The sequence below is a fragment of the Scyliorhinus torazame genome, chromosome 3 (genome assembly GCF_047496885.1).
Source record: "Scyliorhinus torazame isolate Kashiwa2021f chromosome 3, sScyTor2.1, whole genome shotgun sequence".
Lineage (NCBI taxonomy): Eukaryota > Metazoa > Chordata > Chondrichthyes > Carcharhiniformes > Scyliorhinidae > Scyliorhinus > Scyliorhinus torazame.
Window position 1 is genome coordinate 210,379,122 of NC_092709.1, and position 25,544 is coordinate 210,404,665.

General features: G+C 53.2%; 1 protein-coding gene across 1 annotated transcript in view; it reads right to left on the minus strand.

Moving 5' to 3' along the window:
* The window catches only part of LOC140408932 (zeta-sarcoglycan), a 780,044-nt gene that overhangs the window by 101,392 nt on the left and 653,108 nt on the right, over window positions 1-25,544 (minus strand). Inside the window, exon 5 of the mRNA XM_072496835.1 lies at window positions 11,491-11,563. Coding sequence (XP_072352936.1) covers window positions 11,491-11,563 — 73 coding nt within the window. The remainder of the gene's footprint in view (window positions 1-11,490; window positions 11,564-25,544) is intronic.

The window sequence follows — 25,544 nt, forward strand, 5'->3', positions numbered from 1 at the left end:
CTGAGATCTACATTTCATGTAATTGGTTCACACTCTGGTGCAATGATACAATTTGTGCCATGTTATCAAATAATACTTTATGCTGTACTGTGCTCGCATAATTAAACATGGTGCTGTTGTCATGAGGAAGTATAAATCCGAGGGATAGATTTTTTTTGATATGTCAGCACACACATATCAACATATTTTTCCAAATGTCAGTATACACAACTCAGTAAAATATTTCTTTTGGCAGAAGAAATGCATAATAAGGCATGCAATACAAAGGCAAAAGAGATAAATAATCATTGCAGGAATAGGGGAGATGATGGGAGGACAGGGGAGATGGTGGTGTAGTAGCAACATCACTGGGCTAGTAATCCTGAAGCCTATGCAAATTTTCTTGTGACATGAGTTCAAATCCCACCATGGCAGCGGTTGAATTTAAACTCAATTAATAAATCTGGAATTGAAAAGCTAGTCTAAGTGATAGTTACCTTGAAAACATTATTGTAAAAACCCATGTGTTTCACTAATGTCCTTCAGGGAAGGACATCTGACATCCTTATCTGGTCTGCCTACATGTGACTTCAGACCCACTGCAATCTGGCCACACAGTTCAAGGACAATTGGGGATGGCCAACAAATGCTGGCCTTGTCACATCCCATGAAAGAAGAAATAAAAAGAAACACCAGGAGATGTAATATATTTTATGGTTATGTTTAAGATATTACATTCTTCCTGTGGGCTGGTTAGCTCAGTGGTTCGAATGGTACCAACAGGGTGGATTTCATTTCTGTTACAGTTGAGGTAGCCTTGCGACCAACCTCTGACAGAAACTACAAAGAAAACAATTTAGAATGAAGCATTTGCAGACAATTAGCCAAGGAACTGCCTTTGGGCTGAGCACACATGACATGACATTCTTCCTACGGTGGACGGGGAAGGGCCATATGTTTTACTCGGAGGCTGTCTTTCCATTAAAGCATTCCATAACAGCAGCCAAAGTTAAAGACTACAGACAGTGCTTCTCACTGGGCCTTGAGATAACAGGCAGCCTGTGGTGTAATCAGATACCTTTCTTTCGAGTCAGTGAAACTCCAGCAAAGTTACGTTTTGAATTAATTAAAGGAAACCAGTGGATTTCTCCACCTCTTTAATAAAAGTTAATTATTTTAGCAAGCAATTGATTGAAATTGCCAGAATCTTAAGTTTGAATCACTTGAAATAATGTCTATTTCATTTTATTTGTGAATTAATAGAAACTTAAAGAAACTCACTGACACCATTTTAAAAAGTGTAAATCTGGAGATGACAGTTGACTTTGCTCTGGTATAAATCACCGCAGCTAACTGCTCCCTCATTGATAGCAGCCAACATTTTTGTGAATGTAAGAAAAACTTGTTAAAAGAAAAATTGTGAAGATAAAGAATTAATTAAGTTGTAAAAGTTATCCAAGTTTGTGTTAAGCAAATCTTAAATTCAGTTCTGTGTTGAGATCAGAACTAAGCTTGCAGTTTGCAGTAATTCAATTTGAATTTTCAAACATTTTAAGTTTTAAAAGAAAACTGTTAAAACCTTTTTAAATAACTTTGCCAAGTAGCAAAAATTGCCATTGGTTATAAATAGGCAAATAAATAAATAAAACAAAAAGAGCCAAAGTATGAAAGCTAAAGAGTTAATTGGATTATGGAGACAATATTGTCAAGAGGAGAGGGATAAGATCATGTTATCAAGTTGGCAAGAAAATGCCCTTAAAATGGGGATTCCAATTAGTGAAGTGGGGAACCAGAAAACTCTGGAGATCTTGAAAGAGGAGTGTGCATTCAAAAAACGCGCAGGTAAAGAGAGGGTGGACTCGAGTATTAAAAAAAAGGGCTACGGAGTTCAATGGCTGGCCTTGCATTGACAGAGGCAGATGATGGCATAGAGAATTGGACCATGTTGAGTAGAGTCCCAACTGCACCGGTAGCATTGTCTGCACTAATTCCAGAACCAGCAGGGTATCATAATTTATATCCAGTCACTGCTCCCCAGATTCAAATCATGCCAGCCTCTCCAGTCCCTTCGGTTAATAGTTTGGGTCCTAGTTCTGCACCTACACCGTCTGTCAGAGAAGGGGAGCTCTGTTCCACAAGCCCAGTTAGCTCGAGGACCCGATCTCGGACAATGAGAGAGGGGCCTGATCCTATCCAGAAACAATTACGCATACCACCTAGATCCCTTAAGACCGATATAGTAGGACAAAAAAGTATGAGAACAAAGAAAGAGGATGGGCATGGTTCTGAGGAGCTGGAGCTCCCCCAAGTGGAAGGGAAGGACGAAGTCTTTGAAGAGCCAGAGGAATCCGCTAAAGTGCCCCCTAGTGAGACTCTGAGACAGTTGCCGATTAGGAAAATACCCAACACTGATGTTGCAACTGCAGCAGCCCAGCCCACGATAGACGTTTATTTCCCATGGAGACCCAGTGAGATGATGGCTATTCTGGCTGCAATCCCAGACAGGAAGAAATCTCCTGCTGCTTTCATGGACTATCTGAGAACGACTATCTCAGTTTATCAAGTTGATTATAGGGACCTCTGGGCCCTAGTCCAGCAGCTTTTAACCCCAGCAGAGTACCGCAGTCACCTCAACCACTTGAATTATGCTAGCCATGCCGCATTTCAGCAAGCCCATGCCTTGGACAATAATAGGCGGCCACAAATCCTGAATGCGTTGAATGCCACATTTCAAAAGCCCATAAACATCTCCGCTATCTTAGACCTCAAACCTAAAAAGACTAAGGAGCCAGAGGAATTTCTGGAACGTTTTCATGAAATCTACCGTGGGCAGTCAGGCGACTTGCTGTACCAAAATGGTCAGAATTCCCTTCAATATTGTGCTATGTTAATGCATTGCCGACCACCTTCCGTGGCTACTGCCGTGAAATGAAAGAACATGAATTGGACTAAGAACGACCCTTCACCGACTACACCGACTTCTCGCAGGCAAACCCTTTCCCAACACAGGATTGACTAGCTAATTTAGTCATAAGGACTCTCCAATAGGACAGGGAACCTATTATCTCTCTGCAGACAGGAGATCAACATTACCCATTTGTAATCGACACTGGAGCAGCCATGTCTTCGGTGCAATTCGACTCCCACTATCCGACCACACCCAGCATTTGTCGGGGCGCCAAGGACAGGTGTGTGAGTATCGTATTTCTGAACCTGTGACAGTCTCTTATGGGAATAAGTCTACAGATCATCAGTTTGTGGTGACTACTGGATTGGACTGTAACTTGTTGGCCCGAGATTTACTGTGTATCTTCCAGCTACAGTTAGAGTGCGGGGACGAAAGGGTAACGGTTCAATCATGGAGGATGAGACAACAGTGCTACATTTCCATCACACCCCAGTGGTGGACGTTAGATATTGAACATTCACTGCACCACGTTACCCTGGCCTATGACAGAACCGGACAAAACAGGGAGTTGGAGGTCAAATACCGGCCATTAATTGGGACCGAATGGCCAGTCAAGGTTACAGCCACAGTCACGGGAAAAGAAGGTACAGCCGATTTTGTTACAATACCACCACATTTATGGCCACAGTCAGCTTCTGCAGGCCCTCATGTTACACGTCAGGTCCACGACCAGTACCATGCCAAGGATCTGAGGCCTATGGTAAGGAGGGCAGTAGATCATCCAGACCCAACAGAGTACGCACGTCAAGTCATGCCAGACGGCACTTCCATAAAATATTTTGAGGTCCCTGAAATGATTAACACTCGACTTCAGCATCACCTGGGTTTTGGGATATGTCAATCCACAGCCCTGGAAGAATAGGAGATTCCTTGCCTCGGCCGGCACGGAAATATCCCACCGGGGTTTAGTTAATGACCTACTGCAGGTCCTCCTTATGCCCGCGCAGATTTCGCATTAAATGCGCTGCCCATACAAACTGTAAGACCCCAGTTGACATTGGTAATGAACAAGCAGATTGTGCACAGCCACGCAAATTCAGCAAGTGATGGTGCCTAAAATGTTAAGTCAGACTAAACGTTCTGCAATAAATAGGTCTGCCTCTGACAAGCCAATGCCAACCATCCAAGACGTCATAAGGTTACAGGAGGACGCTCCTGAGAGTGATAAACAAATGTGGAAACGGTTAGGTTGTACATATGATTCTGTTTCCTCTTTATGGACCATGCCAGCACATCTGATTTGTATGTCTGAGGTACTGGCTTTATGGGTGATCGAATGTGTACACTTTGCAACTCATTATGGGGCTCGGGGGACTAGTGATTTGTTGCTGGACACTTGGTGGCACCCTAAAATGCAGGGGTTGGCCCAGAGTATCAGTAATCGGTGTTTGATTAGTGTGATGAACGGTTACTGCCTTATCATCACGTAAGGTGATGTCCCCTTTAAGACCGGGCTTGGAACCCTGGGGACTCCGCCTCTGGCTCCGCCCATCTGGGAGCCATACATAAAGGGCTGCCTCATGGTCTGTAACAGTCAGCTCTCGTCTCTAGCTCTAGCATAGTTATTAGTCTAATAAAGCCTTCTTTACAGTTTAATCTCTAAGCGTCATTATTGAGGGTACCTCAATTAGTCAGTAATATAACACCGGCAAAGGTATCCCTTGCGGTATGGGGCAAACCCCGTTGCCCAATGGTCCCTTTGAGACGCTCCAAATGGATTACATTGAGTTGGAAAGGTGTCAATGTTGTCAATGTTATAAATATATTTTGGTTATTGTGGACGTGTTCAGCAGATGGGTTGAGGCGTATCCGACTGCCGATAATAAAGCTGCTACTGTGGTTAAAGTTCTGATACGGGAAATCATTCCCCGGTACGGCATACCAGCTCAGTTGAGTTCTGATAACGGGCCTCATTTTCTTGGACAGATTAACCTGCCTCCCTTCCCCAGCGCTGTTTTTACAGGTGTGGAGCATGATGGGTTGGCTACGCACCGCCTGTGTAATCTTCGGCCTTGCCTCGCTTGGAGTGACATCGGCGACGGAAATGGAAAAGGGAAATATCATCTACACCTGTCACCCCAACCAAACTACAACCTTATGCAGAGGTGACATCCCCATATAAGAGGACATGGTAACGACTCATCGAAGGTCATCAGGTTAACGGACAATGCAGGACTCATGAAGCAATTGCACCAGTCCCGGCGATGGGAAGGGAACATTACATGGACATTGCCTTGTTTTTGGAGTACATGTAAATTTGATTTTGGATGTGTTAAGATTGGTGCCATAAAGGTAAAGTCAGACCGTGAAGAGAGGGTAGGAAGAGGTTGTGAGAGAGAGAGGGGGACTAGAGAGAGGACGGAGCATGTGAGAAGGGGAGTACAACTAGAACATAGGTTACCAGGAGATGTACTTAATTCATTTAGGACTGAGGGAAACCTGGGTAAAATGCAGGGTGCACTGGAACAGATAGACGCCCCGAGAATCTTGGCTGTTAGGATCCACGAGGGTGCAGCGGATGATGGGGGGCTGTAACAGGAATTGGAAATGCAGCAACGAATCTTCTTAGATGAGGGGCCAAAGCTACGGGTTAGATAGGTTATCAGAAAAGACTTCCGGTTGCGACGATGCGGAGCTAAGCCGCGCGTTTCGGCAGCTCCCGCGACTACAGACGTTCGGGCTCTCCAGAGGAGCCCCAACGTGTGGGAAGGTGCAGTGAGGTCCCCCCTCACAATATATGGCAGAGATCAGCGGTGGAGCGACGAGGAACGAGGCCCTGGAGCAGAGACCAAAACGAGGGGAAAAAGGCAAGATGGCGGAGGGCGGAGAGCGAGCAACGTGGGGGCCAGACCAGCAGGAGATCCTCAAGCGATGTGTGGAGGAGCTGAAAAAGGAGGTGCTGGCGCCGATGCTGTTGGCGATCAAGGGGCTGAAGGTGACCCAGAAGACCCAGGCGGTGGAGCTTCATGTGGTGAATGAGAAAGTGAATACCAACGAGGACGAGATCCTGGGCCTGGCGGTAAAAATGGAGGCGCACGAGGCGGTGCACAGGAGGTGGGCCGAGAGAATTGATGTCCTGGAGAACAGGTCGAGAAGGAATAACCTCCGGATTCTGGGTCTTCCCGAAGGAGTGGAGGGAGCTGATGCCGGGGCGTACGTGAGTACGATGCTCCATTCGCTGATGGGTGCGGAGGCCTCTCTGACCCCCCTGGAGCTGGAAGGAGCTCACCGGGTCCTGGCGAGGAGACCCAAGGCTGATGAGCCGCCAAGGGCGATAGTGGCAAGGTTCCACCGCTTCGCAGACAAAGAAAGTGTGCTGAGATGGGCCAAGAAGGTGCGGAGCAGTAGATGGGAGAACGCGGTGATCCGAGTATACCAGGATTGGAGCGCGGAGGTGGCAAAGAGGAGAGCTGGCTTCAACCGGGCCAAGGCGGTGCTGCATAAAAAACGAGTCAGGTTCGGCATGCTGCAGCCTGCGCGACTGTGGGTCACTTATCAGGACCGACACCATTATTTTGAAACGCCAGAAGAAGCTTGGACCTTTATTCAGATAGAAAAACTGGACTCGATCTGAGGGGATGTGGTTGTATAGGGGGTTGTAAATATGGGTAAAGAATATTGCATGGGTAGGATGATGGATGGGGATGTGGGTAGAGTTCTGGTTAAAATTCCTAAAATTTCCTTTTTTCTTTTCTGTAGACAAGATGATGATGATGGGGAATGTGGGCGTCGGTGCTGGAGGGAGGTGAGACTCGGGGATGAGGGAACTGGGATGATGGCCGCAACAGGGGCTGTGCCATAGGGGGTGGGGCTGGTTCAGGAAAGCGCGGGATTTTTCCCGTGCCAAAAGGGGGGGGGGGATGGAGGAAGGTAAGGAGGAGGAGAGACTCCCACATGGGGAGATCAACGGGAAGGCGGGGGAAGCCGGGGTCAGCAGAAGTCAGCTGACTCACGGAAGTAATATGGTGGGAGCAAAAGAGCTAGATGTGGATCTAGCGCGCGGTGGGGGGGGGGGGGGGGGGTGGAGAGAGGGGGGGGGAGTCTAGGGTTGCTGCTGCACTGTCCGAGGGGGGAACTGAAAATGGAAGAGGTGGTCGGGGCGTGGGTTCCCCGCCTGGGGGACTGGAGGGTGCGGGAGGCGTGAGCACGGGACTGGCCTAAGATAGGAGATGGCTAGTCGGCGGGGAGGGGGGGGGGGGGGGCAGATCAGGTCTTATAGGTCAGGCGAACTCCATAATATACTTTGGAGTTTTCTAAACCCTGGCCCATAACGCTCCCTTGGATGGTCCTGCTTCTGCTTGACGTGCATCAGCAACCATGTGGTGCTCACCAGATTGTGCCACCACCGTTTGTCTCTGTGCTGAAGGGTGGGGGTGACTGCTGTGATGCCTTTTTATTTTGACCACGCACCGTGTGAGTGGGGGAGCATGCGCCGAGCGCTGGTGAAAACGTTCCGTGATTTGGGGAGCATGCGCCGTGGGCTGGGGAACACGTGCCAAGTGGGTTGGGGAGCATGCGCCGTGGGCTGGGGAACACGTGCCGAGTGGGTTGGGGAGCATGCGCCATGGGCTGGGGATCACGTGCCGACTGAGTTGGGGAGCATGCGCCGACTGAGTTGGGGAACACGTGCCAAGTGAGTTGGGGAACACGTGCCGACTGAGTTGGGGAGCATGCGCCGAGTGAGTTGGGGAATACGTGCCGAGTGAGTTGGGGAACACGTGCCGAGTGAGTTGGGAAACACGTGCCGACTGAGTTGGGGAACACGTGCCGAGTGAGTTGGGGAACACGTGCCGAGTGAGTTGGGGAACACGTGCCGACTGAGTTGGGGAACACGTGCCGACTGAGTTGGGGAACACGTGCCGTGTGAGTTGGGGAGCACGTGCCGAGTGAGTTGGGGAACACGTGCCGACTGAGTTGGGGAACACGTGCCGACTGAGTTGGGGAGCACGTGCCGAGTGAATCGGGGAGCAAGTGCCGACTGAGTTGGGGAACACGTGCCGAGTGAGTTGGGGAACACGTGCCGAGTGAGTTGGGGAACACGTGCCGACTAAGTTGGGGAACACGTGCCGTGTGAGTTGGGGAACACGTGCCGAGTGAGTTGGGGAACACGTGCCGAGTGAGTTGGGGAACGCGTGCCGACTGAGTTGGGGAACACGTGCCGACTGAGTTGGGGAGCTTGCGGCGACTGAGTTGGGGAACACGTGCCGTGTGAGTTGGGGAGCATGTGCCGTGTGAGTTGGGGAGCATGTGCCGTGTGAGTTGGGGAACACGTGCCGACTGAGTTGGGGAGCATGTGCCATGTGAGTTGGGGAACACGTGCCGTGTGAGTTGGGGTGCATGTGCCGTGTGAGTTGGGGAACACGTGCCGTGTGAGTTGGGGTGCATGTGCCGTGTGAGTTGGGGAACACGTGCCGTGTGAGCTGGGGAGCATGTGCCGTGTGAGTTGGGGCATACGTGCCGAGTGAGTTGGGGTGCATATGCCGTGTGAGTTGGGGAACACGTGCCGTGTGAGTTGGGGAGCATGCGCCGTGTGAGTTGGGGAACACGTGCCGTGTGAGTTGGGGTGCATGCGCCAACTGAGTTGGGGAACACGTGCCGAGTGAGTTGGGGAGCATGTGCCGTGTGAGTTGGGGAACACGTGCCGAGTGAGTTGGGGAACACGTGCCGACTGAGTTGGAGAGCATGTGCCGTGTGAGTTGGGGAGCATGTGCCGTGTGAGTTGGGGAGCATGTGCCGTGTGAGTTGGGGAACACGTGCCGACTGAGTTGGGGAGCATGTGCCGTGTGAGTTGGGGAGCATGTGCCGTGTGAGTTGGGAATACGTGCCGAGTGAGTTGGGGTGCATGTGCCGTGTGAGTTGGGGAACACGTGCCGTGTGAGTTGGGGAGCATGTGCCGTGTGAGTTGGGGAACACGTGCCGTGTGAGTTGGGGTGCATGCGCCGACTGAGTTGGGGAACACGTGCCGTGTGAGTTGGGGTGCATGCGCCGACTGAGTTGGGGAACACGTGCCGTGTGAGTTGGGGTGCATGCGCTGACTGAGTTGGGGAACACGTGCCGAGTGAGTCGGGGAGCATGTGCAGTGGGCTGGGAAAAACCGACTGCTGTGATGCCTTGATGGTGGTCTCCTCAGAGCTCTCCACTGAGGTGTTCTCTTGGGAGGGAGGGAGGGAGAGAGGCAGGTGGGCAGGCAGCCACCGGCCCCATCAGATGGAGATCCGGTGATAGAATGGACAAGCGGTCAGTGAGAGAGAAGGGTCATTCAATCTGGCATGAACAATTCACTTGACGCAGATCATCTGGGTGAAGGGGCAGTAGATCCTCACTTCTGGAGCACAGGCCAACCACGCTGTTGGTGGCTGTTCTCTCCTTGGCCAACCCTGTGATCTCCAGGGCCCATTACTCAGAGCAGGTGTTGACTCTGATGGTGGGGGGCGGGCCGGTGAGAGGTGCCAATTGCCGACTTGTTGTGGAGGGGGGTTTGAGGGGGTGGTGGTCAGGGGGGTAGCAGATCGGACTGATGCCAGGGGGCCAATGTTAACTTACCCTTGTGGCCTGGTGGTGGTCGTTGGGTCTTCTTCCTGCACTGTACGCAGGTCCTCCTGGTAAGCTGCCTGAACTGACGACCGAAGCCACCCAAACTTCCCCGAAGCCTGCAGATTTATACGGTGCCATGGTTGTGTGCTACCTGAGAGCTGGTTCAGAGGGAATGGTTAATGAGCAACATCCCCTTGTTAGCGGGGAGCTGCTAGGCACAGTCCAAGCGAATCAGCTAGCGGGACAGCCCGTTCGGCCGTGAAACCTGTGGGTGATCAATTCCGGCACTAAGTGCCATTAAATACGAGCCGCGGTCTTACCGGCTCAGCGGCTGGGAAGCACCCGAGAAGTCACATCCGATACAACACTTAAAACCTTGCCCATTAAATCACGCCCATGATCAAGGTTAGTTGGCATGCTCTTGAAACTGGAGGGCCAATCTGGGGCTTTTGACTTGAGAGGAGCAGCAGGATGCAAAAGAAGGCAAGTAACTGAGAGACTGCTTCAAAATAGATATACCTTCTCACCAACCTTTCTAAAATTTTTAATTAAAAAAAGATACAGCAGCGGGCTCATCATTGTTGAGGCGGCGATGACTTGGGTGGCGGGAGTGACTGCGTGGAATCCCTCGAAGTGGCAGCCATTGGTTGCACTTGCGCACAAGCGGAAAGAAAGGGCCTGCAGGCTTGCCTGGATGTCTGACACCTCAAGCCATCACTGGGTACCTGCCTCCAGACCCGTAAACATACCCCTGTCATACTGGAAAACTGAATGAAAATGAAGCCCACTCCAATAAAAGTGGTAAAAGTAGACAATAAATAGCGTCTGAAATCTGGCACACTAGCTGGTGCCTGTGCTTTTGTGCCCAGTTCAGCAACAATATCTTGGCGGCATCTGAAAATTCAGCCACAAATCAAAGCATGTGCTGGTTTTAAATGTCATTGCTGCCCCAGATTATGATCCCCTTTCCAATCATCTATTGTTTTCTATTTTCTATATTTTGTTTTATATGTGCTGTATCTTCCAAGATGAAATGAAATGAAATGAAAATCGCTTATTGTCACAAGTAGGCTTCAAATGAAGTTACTGTGAAAAGCCCCTAGTCGCCACATTCCGGCGCCTGTTCGGGGCGGCTGGTACGCGAATTGAACCGTGCTGCTGGCCTGCCTTGGTCTGCTTTCAAAGCCAGTGATTCAGCCCTGTGCTAAACAGCCCCTCCGAGTAAGATAATCCTATTTGTATGTTTTGAGCTGTGCGATGATAGTGTTTACATTGTGTAAAATGGTCATAATCCTCACCTAAACGTGCAAGGTCTTTTATTTTCTCATTTTTGTTTGTTTATGTTTCATCAATTCGAAGGATAAGTGGGCATCACTTATTGCCCATGCCTAATTTCCCTTGAGTCACCTTCTTGAATGCTGCAGTCCATGTGGTGTAGGTACTCCCTTCGAGGCTGGTTCAACTTGGGACGCGGTTGAATCTGGAGTTTCAGATTTTAACCTGGCAACAATGCAGGAATGGTGATATATTCTCAAGTTAGTGTGTGACTTGGAGGGGAAATTTCTGCCAGTGGTATTCCGATGCACCAACTACACCTTTTGTTCTAGCCGCCAGAGGCCACACATTTGGAAGGGGTTGTATAAGCTGGGTGGTGGTAGCATTTCTTTCTGTACGAAAACTTACATTCATGAGTTTTGAAGTTGCTAGACTTGGGTGTTATTCATCCATTTCCTAGCAGTCATTCAGGGTGACTATATTTGTGTTTGTGCAGTGAGTTCCTGATAAGTACTGAGTCTTTCTCTATTCAGCCACAAAATCATTAAAATTGAATGTTGAAACCATTGGATCTGAAGTTTTAAACCGGTGACTGCAAACTCACCATTATCCAAAGGCTACCCAAATGCTTACTTTGACTGCTCTGTGATTCAACTATATCTGAAATAAGGATTTAAACAAGTGGCACCAAGTCCACTCAAAGACTGTGAAACATAGCCAAGTCATTTACTTACTTGAGTTCTTGTGAGGATCCAGCTCTGATGTGAGGTGTTTCCACTGACTGTTCAAATACTGCACCTTCTGGACCTATGAGAGAAGCAAAAGGGAAATCATAATTCAAGGATCTAACAATGATATTTGCTACAAGGAAAAATGAATTTGAGATTGACATAGTCATGTGTTCTCTCATTTAATAAAATTAAACTACCTGAACTGTATCCTGCAAGTTTCTGTATCACATAAATCATCAAGCACATGTTTTTGCTATATTGATGATAAGAGTTTTGGTACTGGATTTTTAAAAGAGTCAGGGTCTGGATCAGACGTAAGCAGCACACGATTTGGTGCCACTGGTGCCGGGCACTGTCCCAATCCCGCCCTAGGCTATTTTGAATGAGAGTGATTCAGGTTTGGACTGCAGGTAGCCAATTATGACCAATTATTTTCAATTAAAGGCCCCAAGGTGGTGTCATTCCTGCGTTGACTGGGATATCTTAACACAGGCATTTCCCGACCAACGTGGTGGGCTCAGCATGGTGGATGGGGAGGCTGTTCCCTCCCTGACCGATAATGGCCACTGGGCCTCTAGCCTCCAGAATCATGGCCAGGCAGCTATAGCCCTTTAAAACATAAAAGTAAACTTACCTGCTCTTGTCCCTCGTTGTCTCCATGGTCACTTCAGCAGTCCCATCTTGGCCAGTGGGGCTGCTGATTGAGCGTTCAGGGGCCTCACATCGGCCCTTCCGGCTGGGAGCCTGCCGACCATCCTGATTGGATGGTGAGCCTGCTCCATGGCTTTTAATTGGATTAAGTTTTGAAAATTCATGTGAACATTCTTTTTTTCTTTATCAATTTAGAGTATCCAATTCATTATTTTCCAATTAAGGGGCAATATAGCGTAGCCAATCCATCTACCCTGCACATCTTTTGAGTTGTGGGGGCGAAACCCACGCAAACACGGGGAGAATGTGCAAACTCCACACGGACAGTGACCCAGAGCCGGGATCGAATCTGGGACCTCGGTGCCATGAGGCAGCAGTGCTAACCACTGAGCCACCGTGCTGCCCTCATGTGAACATACTTAAAGCATGGTGTGCAGGGATGGGACTGGAAATCAGTTCCCAGATTTGGTTCACAATTCCTGAATAGCCCTTGGCTAACCTATGTTTCTACCATTATCAAAGGATCCAAATTGATCCAAGGTATTTTAAAAAACTGTCGACAAAATTGCAAAACTTCAGTTCTCAAGAAGTGTCTACTCGAGACAAATTATTCAAAGCTGAAACTATGAAATTGAGTGTTCAACATGCTGGTTATGAAAATGCAATTAGATGGACAGTGCTGGTGGTTAACGGAGAATAAATAAAGTGATGTGATAGCATTGCATACATAGGCCGGGATTCTCCCCTACCCGGCAGGGCGGGGGGTCCTGGCGGGATGGAGTGGCGGGAACCACTCCGGCATCGGACTGCCCCAAAGGTGCGGATTTTCCGCAACTTTAGGGGCCAAGCCCTCACCTTGAGGGGCTAGGCCTGCGCCGGTGTGGTTGGCGCACCGCCGCCCGACAGGAAAGGCCTTTGGCACCACACCAGCCGGGGCCGAAGAGACTCTGCCGGCCGGCGGAAGTTTGTGCTTGCGCGGGAGCGTCAGCGGCTGCTGACGCCATCCCCGCGGATGCGCGGGGGGTCACTTCCGCATCAGCCATCGCGGAGACTATGGCCGAGGCGGAAGGAAAAGAGTGCCCCAACGGCACAGGCCTGCCCGCAGATCGGTGGGCCCCGATCACGGGCCAGGCCACCTTGGGGGCACCCCCGGGGCCAGATCGCCCCACGCCCTCCCCAGGACCCCGGAGCCCGCCCGCGCCGCCAGTCCCGACGGTAAGGTAGGTGGTTTGATTCACGCCGGCGGGACTGGCATGACAGCAGCGGGACTTCGGCCCATTGCGGGCCGGAGAATCGCCGGGGGGGGACCCGCCGACGGGCGCGGCGCGATTCCCGTCCCCGCTGAATTTTCGGTGCCGGAGAATTCGGCGGCCGGCGGGGGCGGGATTCAGGCCACCCCCCGGCGATTCTCTGACCCTGCGGGGGGGGCGGAGAATCCCAACCATGGAAAGTAATCAATACCTCTTCATAAGTGACAGAAATTTTCCACAGCAAGCAGTCCAATTATCTTTCTCCAGTTTGAAGTACGCAATTATTTTTGTTGTCCTTCAAATTACTCAGTGAAGGACATGGAATGGAGAGTCACAGATAAGTGCTGATGTTAGCAGCTGTCTTGGAATGATTGGTGACAAATGGTTGGGGAGAAGGGCTAGATTTCAACTGGCTAGTGGAGTGTACTAGCAAGTTCCCTGATGGTACAGTTGGCAGATCCATTTTGAAGGCTTGGCCCATTTACCATATGGCTGGAGGGCTGCAAGCATCCTATTTTTAAATTGTTATTTCTTGGGATGTGGGCACTGTTGTCTTTGCCAACACTTATTGCCCATCCTGTTTCAGCTCACCAGCTTCAGATTGACATAATATTGAGCCCAAAAAGCATAGCTGGATTTTCCTTCAATAAGTTTTACATTAACCCTTTTAAAACAAGAGGCAGCAGGACAACCTGGCAGTAAACTTAACTTGTCAAAAGTATCATTACTGGCTGCAGATACAACCTCAAAATGGGGTCAATAGATGCCACTATTGCTCTGATATGCTGACACTCTGTTTTTATAGGAGCCTGTTGAGCAGATGAACTGCTTGCCTGTTCCTGCTCACAGGTTTAATTTAACATGGAAATCATGTTTCCATGACATGCATAGAGCTGCTTCTACTGTGGCAATCCTCCACCAAGCTCTCCGGGATGTTCCTCTGGCAGGTATCCCTAATGATGTTGCATCCTGTCATTTACAGTTACTCCAGTCGTCTCCAACCCAGAACGCCAAGTAAACTTTCAATAATGACCATGATCCCAATGTAACTGTAGGGGTTGCAGGCCCCTGATTTTCATACTCAGTACTGAAAATTTACTTAATTTCCTGTTTATGGGGCAGCATGGTGGCGCAGTGGTTAGCACTGTTGCCTACAGCGCTGAGGACCCAGGTTCGATCCCAGCCCCAGGTCACTGTCCATGTGGAGTTTGCACATTCTCCCCGTGACTGCATGGGCTCCACCCTCACAACCCAAAGATGTGCAGGGTAGGTGGATTGGCCACACCAAATTGCCCCTTATTGGAAAAATATAATTGAACACTCTAAATTTCTTTTTAAAGCCCTGTTCACTGAGACTATAAAGTATATGCCACACACAATCAGTAAAAAACAATGTTATTCAACCAAGGTAGATACTGCAACTTAATGACACGACAATGAAATAGGTGATTCATCAGCATACGCAAATTATTTTTTTGCTCCTATGCAGTAACAGGGAAACCCGGATTCCATTTATATTATCGGTTGTTGGTTCTAAATGAAAATATACAAGATCATCAAGGAAATGTTTACATAGATTACAACTGCAGATATTAGTATTTTCTTAATCAGACATTCATACAATGGCAGTTACTTCAAACATTTATTTCAGAACAAAGCAACATAGGACGGTAATTTTTATTCAAGTCTGTGAGCGGGACTTTCCTGCCCCTCTGTGGCGTGTTCTGTAGTGGCGGAGGGCAGCTTGCAGTGGCTGGTGGTGGGATCTTCTGCCCCACTGTTACAATGTGATTTCCTATTGAACACACCCCTCGCCGCCGAGAAAACCCACGGCAAGGGTGTGCCATTGGCGGGACCGTAAGAGTCCGCCAGCGTGAATGGCCTGAAAATCAAGCCTTGTGTCACTGATTCTAATGTATATTTCTGAAGTTCAGTTTTAGTTAATGTTAATATAACCAAAGGGGAAAAGGCACGGGAGCATGGCACTAGTCTTGCAAAGAGCCAGCACAGACACACTGGGACAAATGGCCTCCTATTGTGCTGTAACTATTCTTTGATATTGTGGGTGGGATTTTCTGGCCGTTCCCGCTGGCGGGATCTTACGGTCCTACTGATGGTGCACCCCCACTGCGGATTTTAAATCGGCAAGGGGTGCATTTCCCGTTGACGATTTTGTCATCTGAGGAATGGGAGCACCTTGGGCAGCATGGTAGCACAGTTGCTTCACAGCTCCAGGGTCCCAGGTTCGATTCCGGCTTGGGTCACTGTCTGTGCGGTGCCTGCGCATTCTCCCCGTGTCTGCGTGGGCTTCCTCCGGGTGCTCCGGTTTCTTCCCACAGTCCAAAGATGTGCAAGTTAGGTGGATTGGCCATGATAAATTGCCCTTTATGTCCAAAAAAGGTTCGGTGGGGTTGCTGGGTTGTGGGGATAGGGTGGAGGCATCGGCTTAGTAGGGTGCTCTTTCCAAAAGCCGGTGCAGGCTCGATGGGCCGAATGGCCTCCTTCTGCACTGTAAATTCTATGATTCTATGAATGTTGAGGCCCTCTTTCAGCAGGTGGTAACACGAATATTGTGAATATTCAGTGGAAATAGAGCAGACAGTTCATCACGTCAATCAGCATGCAACATGGATTTGAAGCCAACACTACCATTTAGCGCTCAATGGTCTAGCCAAGATGTTTGTTAAACTTGCAGTGCTGAAGATACATTGAGAGCAGGAAGAACCTTCTCATTAGTGCAAGTTAAGGGAACCATCAAATACTTACAGGTTGGATTACTGATTGATTTCGTCCCACTGTTCAATTATTCTACACATTGTTAGAATGATGTGTATTTTTGGACTGGTGGAATTGCTGCTGACTTCTACTCAAACCAGGTCCTCGCAGACAGGGAAACATTAGTAGGCATTCCTATTGTAATGGCGCATGGTTTAGGAGAATGCACACAGGTCATACAGAGCAGGGCAAGTTGCTGAAGAGAGGAGGAGAAAGGAGAGAATGGCTCTCAGCAGGAAGCCAAATCCACTCAGGGTGTTGGGGAGTAACTCACCTCCCTGAAGATCAGCAAGGAACAAGATGTGAGACACTTACCCTTTGCAAAGGTCCTCACTGAACTTGGTGATTGTTACAGCCATAACTCTGTGGCCACAAATTTGTATGTGCCTGACTCTTTCCCAGTTGGAGGTAGAGATATTAGCAACATCTTGGAGGTTGCCATGAATGATTGTAAAAGGGAGCAAAAGGTAACAGTAAAAAACTGCAGACACTGGAATCTGAAATTTAAAAAAGAAAATGCGGAAAAACCAAACAGGTATGGCAGCATCAGTAGAGAAAGAAGCAGAGTTAACATTTTGAATTGGTATGACTCTTTGTCAGAACTAAAGTCCTCTCTTTAGCTCTGAAGAAGAGTCACAGACTTGAAACTTTAACTCTGAGCTCACTGAGCCCCTGTATTTAAAGAGGGGTAACTTCATTTCACTCTCCTTTTCCAGAAACAATCGGACAGAGGGGGCATAGGGTTTGCTCGGATGCAGGGCACAACTGACTGCACACAAATTGCTTTGTAGGTGCTGCATGTCAATTCTGCACAATACTGGGACTCAAATTAATTTCATTCTTTCAACTCCCAAAATGGCATGTGACCAAAGGCTGTATTTAATAGAAATCAATACCTGGAGCGGGATTCTCCGAAGCCGCGAAGGCTGGGATAATCGGCGTTCGCACCATTTTTTCGCGCGACGCTGGTCCGATGCCGGCAGAGAATCGCGACGCTGGTCCGATGCCGGCAGAGAATCGGCGCCGTTCACGTCAGCACGTTAGGCGCGGCATTGGTCGCTGCCCGTTATTCCCAGCCGGCCCGCCGATTCTACAGCCCAGATGGGCCGAGCAGCCGCGCATAAACGGCCTAGTCCCGCCGGCGCCATCCACACCTGGTCGCTGCCGGCGGGTACTCGTCGCGAAGGCTTGGGGGGGCGGCCTGTGGGGGGCGGGGGGGCTCCGATGGGGTCTGGCTGGCGATCGGGGCTCACCGATCGGGGGCGGCTTCTCCCCCCCCAGGCCTACTTCCTTGCGCAACCGGCCCCAGAACCCCGGCGCCATGTTGGTGAGGGGCCGAGCGCTCCGCGAGGGCACCGCGCATGCGTCAGTTGGCACCGGCACCACTGCGTATGTCTTCGTTGGCGCCGGCGCAACTGCGCATGCGCGGATCCCGCGGCGCCCAGTTTGCGCCGGGATCTGCGGCTGGTGTGTCGCGAACCACTCCAGCACCGTGCTGGCCCCCTGTAGGGGCCAGAATTCAACGTGGGAGCGGCCTGTTCACGTCGTCGTAAAACACGACGGCGTTGACACTCTGCCTCCATTTCAGAGAATCCCGTCCCTGGTTCCTTCCAACAGTCATAATGCCTTCATTCTGCAGCATTTCACTGTGCTAGCTGTATTTCAATCAAAGCAGCAAACCAAAATGGAGGCTAGTGGATGACAAGGACTATCTGCTAATCACATGGCTGATGATTCCAATGGGGAACCCACGCACATGTCTGCAGCACGCATAATATGAAAGCCACAGGAGATGCAGACCACTGACATGCTGAAGTAATGATTCCATTCTGGAGGAAACCTGTAGTGATCAGGGGCGTCATTCTCCGCCGGCGGGAGTCTCCGTTTTGCCGGCACCGGGGGGGGGTTTCCCGACGGCATGGGGCTACCCCACAATGGGAAACCCCATTGACCGGCCGGTGTTACGGAGACTCCCGCCGGCCGGTCGGCGCAGAAATGTGGCGGGGCGGGTAGGAGAATTTCGCCCCAGATGAGCAGTTCTCACGAATCAAATGGTATACTGCATGATGTAGAACTTTTCCATTATTATCCCTAAAAGCTGTGCTGTCGATTTGGAAGACCTTATAAAAGCAAACCTAGCACTAGGTTTTCCATCGTGAATCACATTGTCCTCCTGGCCACAATGCAAAAATTGTGCAGCACGGTAGCATAGCGGTTAGCGCAATTGCTTCACAGCTCCAGGGTCCCAGGTTCGATTCCCGGCTGGGTCACTGTCTGTGTGGAGTCTGCACGTTCTCCCCGTGTGTGCGTGGGTTTCCTCCGGGTGCTCCGGTTTCCTCCCACAGTCCAAAGATGTGCAGGTTAGGTGGATTGGCCATGCTAAAATTGCCCTTAGTGTCCAAAATTGCCCTTAATGTTGGTTGAGTGGGGTTACTGGGTTATGGGGATAGGGTGGTGTGGGCTTGGGTAGGGTGCTCTTTCCAAGAGCCGGTGCAGACACGATGGGCCGAATGGCCTCCTTCTGCACTGTAAATTCTATGAAAAGCAAACACAAAAGAAGCTAACCAAACCAAATTTAAAAATGGAAACATGCCATGTTGCAAAACTAATCTAATCATTTGTGTGATTCCCTTGTTGCAGGGATTAGCAAACATTTTGGCTGGAGGGCCATATCTGGGGATGGATATTGTATGGAGGGCAAGCCATAAGTACGCAAAAATGAACAATTATAATAAAGATAAACTTTGATACAAATCAATGTAAAACCTTCATTATAATAGATATGCCATCGTAAAGATGCATTACTTACAATAATAAGGTCAAATGCAAAAAACTTTGCTTAATGTCAAATTAGTCACTCCTCTTTACAATGGCATCATATTCCGGCGTCACTCTGTCTCATCATTGATGCTGCCTGACCTGTTGATTATTTCCAGAATTTTATGTTCGTATTTCAGGGGCGAAATTCTCCGTTATCGGCGGAAAGTCCGCCGATCGGCGCAAAAAACGGCACAAATCCCACTTGCGTCACGTCATAAAAATGGGACGATAGTCTCCGGCCCTAAATGGGCTAGCAGCGACGTAACGGGATCCGCGCTTGCGCAGTGGTTCACGCCGTGCAGCGTCATATGCGCTGCACGGCGTGACGGCTCATAAGGCCGCGCAGCTCCCCCCCACCCGACCGGGACACCCGACCGCAACACCCGACTGGATGGCTGGCCGTCGCTCAGCCCCGAGGTTCGAGTCACGTGATGTGGAGGCGCTCCTGGACGTGGTGGAGCAGAGGAGGGACGCCCTGTATCCCGGGCACGGCCGCAGAGTTGCCCCACGCCACAGCCGGCGTCTGTGGAGGGAAGTGGCAGAGGCCGTCACCGCTGTGGCCCTGACACCACGGACAGGCACCCAGTGCCACAAGAAGGTGAACGACCTCGTCAGAGCAGGCAGGGTGAGCCTCCCCCATATCCCCCCTCCCCATATCCCCTATATCCCCCATATCCCCCCTCCCCCATAGCCCCCCTCCCCCATATCCCCCCTCCCCATATCCCCCCTCCCCCATATCCCCCCTCCCCCATATCCCCCATATCCCCCCTCCCCCATATCCCCCTCCCCCATATCCCACATATCCCCCTCCCCCACATCCCCCCCACCCGTATCCCCCCTCCCCATATCCCCCCTCCCCCATATCCCCCCTCCCCCATATCCCCCATATCCCCCTCCCCCATATCCCCCCTCCCCCATATCCCCCATATACCCCCTCCCCCATATCCCCCCTCCCCCATATCCCCCCTCCCCCATATCCCCCCTCCCCCATATCCCCCATATCCCCCCTCCCCCATATCCCCCATATCCCCCTCCCCCATATCCCCCCTCCCCATATCCCCCCTCCCCCATATCCCCCATATGCCCCCTCCCCCATATCCCCCATATCCCCAAGTGAATCCAGCCCTAACCTTAACCTCTGCAATGCACGCGCAACCGATGGCGTGCATTCATATACCTGCCTAACACTGTTGCCTTTTACCCCTGCCACCCCCCCCCCCCCCCACAGGAGAAGCGCGCACACAATAGGGAGCATGTGAGGACTGGAGGAGGGCCCGCTGATGAGAGGCCACTGACCGTACACGAGGAAAGGGCCCTGGAACTCGCTGGCGGACCTGAGGACCGGGAGGTTGCTGATGCAGAGGTCGGGGGCCCACCAGCAAGTGAGCCACCGACAGCCCGTCCCCATATCCCCCCTCCCCTATATCCCCCTCCCCCGTATCACCTGATCACTGCCTGATGTCTAACCATGCATGCTTCATTGTGTATCGCAGGACCAAACGTCCAGGCACCCATCCCCGCAGATGCACACCGCCCGCAGGATGCCCCTCGGAGACCACGGGAGACGGAGAGACCCGGACCCTCCAGCATGCGACGCCCGCAGGATGCCCCTCGCACACCACGGGAGACGGAGAGACCTGGAGCAACAGGGAGACGACACCCCCGTCACGTGCGGGAGCAACCACCCAGCGATGAGGGGAGCAGCCACAGGCCCCCGTCACATCCGAGCCAGGACACCACTACCCAGGACACCACTACCCAGGACACCACTACCCAGGACACCCCTACCCGGGACACCACTACCCAGGACACCACTATCCAGGACACCCCTACCCAGGACACCACTACCCAGGACACCCCTACCCGGGACAGCACTACCCGGGACAGCACTACCCAGGACACCCCTACCCGGGAAGACGAAATACCGGACAGTGACTCAGAGTGGATGGGTGGAGACGAACCCCCACCCCAAAGTGCCATGGAGTCAGAGTGGGACGAAGAGCACGACACAACGCCACTGCTGTCACCAACACCCTCCACGATCGCAGAAACACTCACCACGGTTGGGCACTTTAGTGATGAGGCGTCTGGTACACTCACTGGTGCGCACAACACAGCCGTCCCGGTACAGCAGGTGGAGGTAGGAGCAGCAGAGGGACCGGGCGGTCGGAGGGCAGCCCAGGCCAAGCGAACATCTGCCGCCCAGATGGATCCCGGGTTCCTGCAGTTACCACACCCACACATAGATCTGATGCAACCACCGACCCGGAGACGAGCGAAGAGGGTGACGGGCGGCTTGCGGCGGCTGCGGTCGCAGGTGGAGGAGTCCACCCGCGTCCAGGAGCTGGGAGTGGTCCCAGTCATGCGTGCCACCCAGGCTGACACCGCATGGGTGGCGTCCGCGGTGGAGGCAATGGTTGCGACGGTGTCAGACATGGGGAACGGTTTGCGAGGCCTGGGGCCTTCCGTGCAGGCAGCGTCTGTGGCCCAGGAAATGGCTGCCCTCTCACAGGAGGCCATGAGCCAGTGCCAGCGCCAGATGGCAGAGGCGCTCAACGCCATAGCCCAGTCTCTGCAGGCCATGGCCCAGTCTCAGCAGGCCATGGCCCAGTCTCTGCAGGCCATGGCCCAGTCTCAGCAGGCCATCGCTGGGGGCATCGGCGCCAGTGGCCATGTGCGAGCCGGCGTCGCACTGTCACAGACAGGGTTTGCCAACACCCTGGGCTCCATGGCTGCAAACCTGCAGACCCCTGTCGATACCAGCACGGGCCTCCAGGACTGGCAGCGCCAGATGTCGGGGGGGCGTCGGATGGCCAGTCCGTTCGCATCCCCCACCCATGTAGAGGCCTGGGGGCCATCGGGCACCCCGAGGGAGGAGGAGGTGGTGTGGTCCGTCCCGGCTCCCTCTGTAGGGGAGGTCCCGGTACACCGCGACACCTCGGACTCCCCCCTTCCGTCCCAGGTGCATCGGGTGGGCAACGGGCAGGACAGGCTGGCAGCTCGCCATCCCAGTCGCCTGGGCCGCAGCCTGGCCCATCTACGCCAGGACGCCCCAGGAAACGGCCGCCAAAGGGATCCAGTGTCAGAGGGCAGGAATCACAGGAGTCCACCTCCAGTTCTGCTGTACCGTCTGGGGAACCACGTAGACGTAGTCAAAGGGCCCGTAAGGCCAAACAATTAGACACTGAGTAAGTTGGCACGGGTGCAGGGCACAGATGAGTTTTAGGGGCTAGGGCACGTGCATGAACTCCTTTGATTATTAAAGTCAATGTTACACCTACCGAAGCTGCCTTTGTGCTCTGTCCAAAGTGTGCGGGCGTGTCATGTACGTTGAGCGCAAGTGTGTGTGTGAGGGGTGGTCTTACCTCAGCCCCAGGTGAGTCTGCCCCCTTCCCCCTGGGCCGCCATCAACATCCCCCGGGCAGAGGACGGGACCGTGCGCTGCAGTGTCACAGCCGCATGCAGGGATGGTCCGGGTGGATGGTGGTACTGTGGCCATGGGTCAGACATAGTCCAACGATGTAGAGCCAGGAGCTCATCGCAGGGCGGGTTGTCATCATTCTCCATGGCCTGCGATAGACACGCGTCCACCCGCAACTGTGTGAGCCCGGCCCGTTGTGCCGCCGGTGGATCGGCAATGGGGGGGGTGGGGGGTGGTGGTGTGCATGCGGGTGGGGTGGGTGGGGTTGGGGAGGGGGGTGAGGGTGCTGGGTGGGTGGATGGGTGGGGGGTGTGGGTGGTCGGCTGTTGCCATGGTGTGCGGTCTGTGGCCATACTACCCGATTCCCACGCCCATCTAGTCAGTGAAGCGGGCGTCTATCAGTCTGTCCCGTGCCCGCTGGGCCAGCCGGTAACGGTGGACAGCCACCCGCCTGTGTCTACCCCGTCTGCCCTGACCATTGCCCCCATCCCCCTTATCTGGGGAGGACTGCGCCTCTTCCTGCTGCTCCTCCACTCCGCCCTCCTCTGCCTGCGGCACATCGCCCCTCTGCTGGAGCACACCACAATGATGTGCAGCACACCACAATGATGCGGCCGACCCTATCTGACCGATACTGGAGGGCGCCCCCAGAGAGGTCCGGGCACCTGAAACGCATCTTCAGCACGCCAAAGCACCTCTCGATCACTCCCCTTGTCGCTACATGGGCATCATTGTAGCGGTTCTCCGCGTCATTGCGTGGCCTCCGTATAGGCGTCATCAGCCACGATCGCAATGGGTAGCCCCTGCCGCCCAGCAACCAGCCCCTCAGCCGGGGATGGCGTCCCTCGTACATGCCGGGGATGGATGACCGCGACAACACGAATGAGTCGTGTACACTGCCTGGGTGACGGGCGCAGACGTGCAGGATCATCATGCGGCGGTCGCAGACCACCTGTACGTTCATCGAATAGGTCCCCTTCCTATTAGTGAACACGACCCTGCTAACTGCAGGTGGCCGCACGGCGACGTGCATCCCATCGATCGCGCCCTGGACCATAAGGAACCCGGCCCCGGCAGAGAAGCCCACGGCCCGGGCATCTTGGCTGGCCCGGTCCACAGGGAAGCGGATGTAGCGGTGCGCCATGGCATAAAGGGCATCTGTCACTGCCCGGATGCACCGGTGCGCCGATGTCTGCGATATGCCGGACAGGTCCCCACTCGGTGCCTGGAATGACCCCGTTGCATAAAAGTTCAGGGCCACCGTAACCTTGACGGACACGGGGAGAGGGTGTCCCCCGCCAGTGCCACGCGGTGACAGGTGTGCCAGCAGGTGGCAGATGTGTGCCACGGTTTCCCGGCCCATCCGGAGTCTCCTCCTGCATTCCCGGTCCGTGAGGTCCTGGTATGACTGCCGGGGCCGGTACACATGGGGCGCCCTCGGGTGCCTCCGTTGCCGTGGGGCCGCGACGTCCTCCTCCCCCTCCTCGTCCTGTCGGTCAGGTGTCCCTCCAGCCTGGGCGGATGCCGCCTGCCCCTCTGCGGCAGCCTGCGCCGCCTCTCTGGCACGCTCCTCCTCCTCCTCCTCCTCATCCAGGGCAACATAGACATGAGCGGCTGCCACCACGGCGGCCAACATCGCTGGATGATCTGAAAACATGACGGCCTGGTGGGGGGGGAGGGGAACAACGACATGTCATCATTGCCCATATCCCCTCCTCCCCCCAGCCAGGTGGCATGGACCGCATGGGTCCAACTGTTGGAGGCTGGCACCTGGCCAGGTGGACCAACTCATTTGCCCTCCCATCACCCTCCTCGGCACGGACCCCCTCCCCAACCTCTACCCCAGCACGGACCCCCCACAACACCCAACCTCCACTAGAGACACACCTCTCCTCACGCAATCAGTCTGCGGCCACGCCATTTCCTGCCCAGAGCCAACCCCCCAGGCCGTCACTCACCTCCTCGCTGGTCGGCGTGAGCCTGGAGCACCGGGTCACGCCGATGAAAAGAAGGTTTGATTCACGTCGACGTGAACGGTCATCACGTCGACGGGACTTCGGCCCATCCGGAAGGGACAATATCGGCAGGCCGAAAATCGGCTGCCTTGCGCAGACCCGTGCCATTCTCCGCGGCAGCGGCGCCATTAACGCCCCGCCGACTTTTCTCCCTTCGGAGACTTCGGCGGGGGCGGGATTCACGGCGGCCAACGGCCATTCTCCGACCCGGCGGGGGGTCGGAGAATGACGCCCCAGGTTTCCAAAGCGGAATTCTCTGATAATGGGGCTATGTCCTCACGCCTGCAAGAAAACGGGCGCAAATCACTCTGGACTTTTTTCTAGAAAGTCCAGAGTGATTCTCCATTTTGAAGGGGGCTGGCAGTGCCCCGGAATGCTCCACGCAGCTGCGGCTGCCGATACGGGGCCCTGCACCTTCGGCTGCGGGGCCGCGCATCCGTGCGCGGCGGTCCCGCACAACATGGCGGACCCACACAATATAGCGGGACGGCCCCCACAATATGGCACCCCCCAGATTGCGCGTGCCTGCCGTTCGGTAACTCCCGATCGTTAGCCTGGCCATCCTGGAGGCCACCCCCGATACCGGATTCCCCCGCCCCCCCCCACCAGGGCGGACACCACTCCAAGTGCCCGCCACGTGGAACCATGAGTGAACCACGTCAGCAGGAACTCGGTCTGTTGCCAGCGGAGAATTGCCGCGGGGACCTATTTCAATGGCCCCTACCGGTGCCGTGTCGACCACACGCGCACGACTGAGGGCGATTCTCCGGTCCGCAGAGAATCGCGGGTCTGACGCTTCATTCTCCGCTCCCGCACCGAGTGAGATTACGGCGCAAAGGCGCGGAGAATCCTGCCCCCAGTATCTGCAGTATTTTGGTTTTGTCTTACCATTAAAAATGCTGCAATACTGTGATCGGGGGCGAGATTCTCCGACCCCCCGCCGGGTCGGAGAATCGCAGGGGGCTGGCGTGAATCCCGCCCCCGCCGGTTGCTGAATTCTCCGGCACTGGATATTCGTCGGGGGCGGGAATCGCTCCGCGCCGGTTGGCAGGCCCCCCCCGCGATTCTCCGGCCCGGATGGGCCGAAGTCACGCTGCTAGGATGCCTGTCCCGCCAGCGTGGATT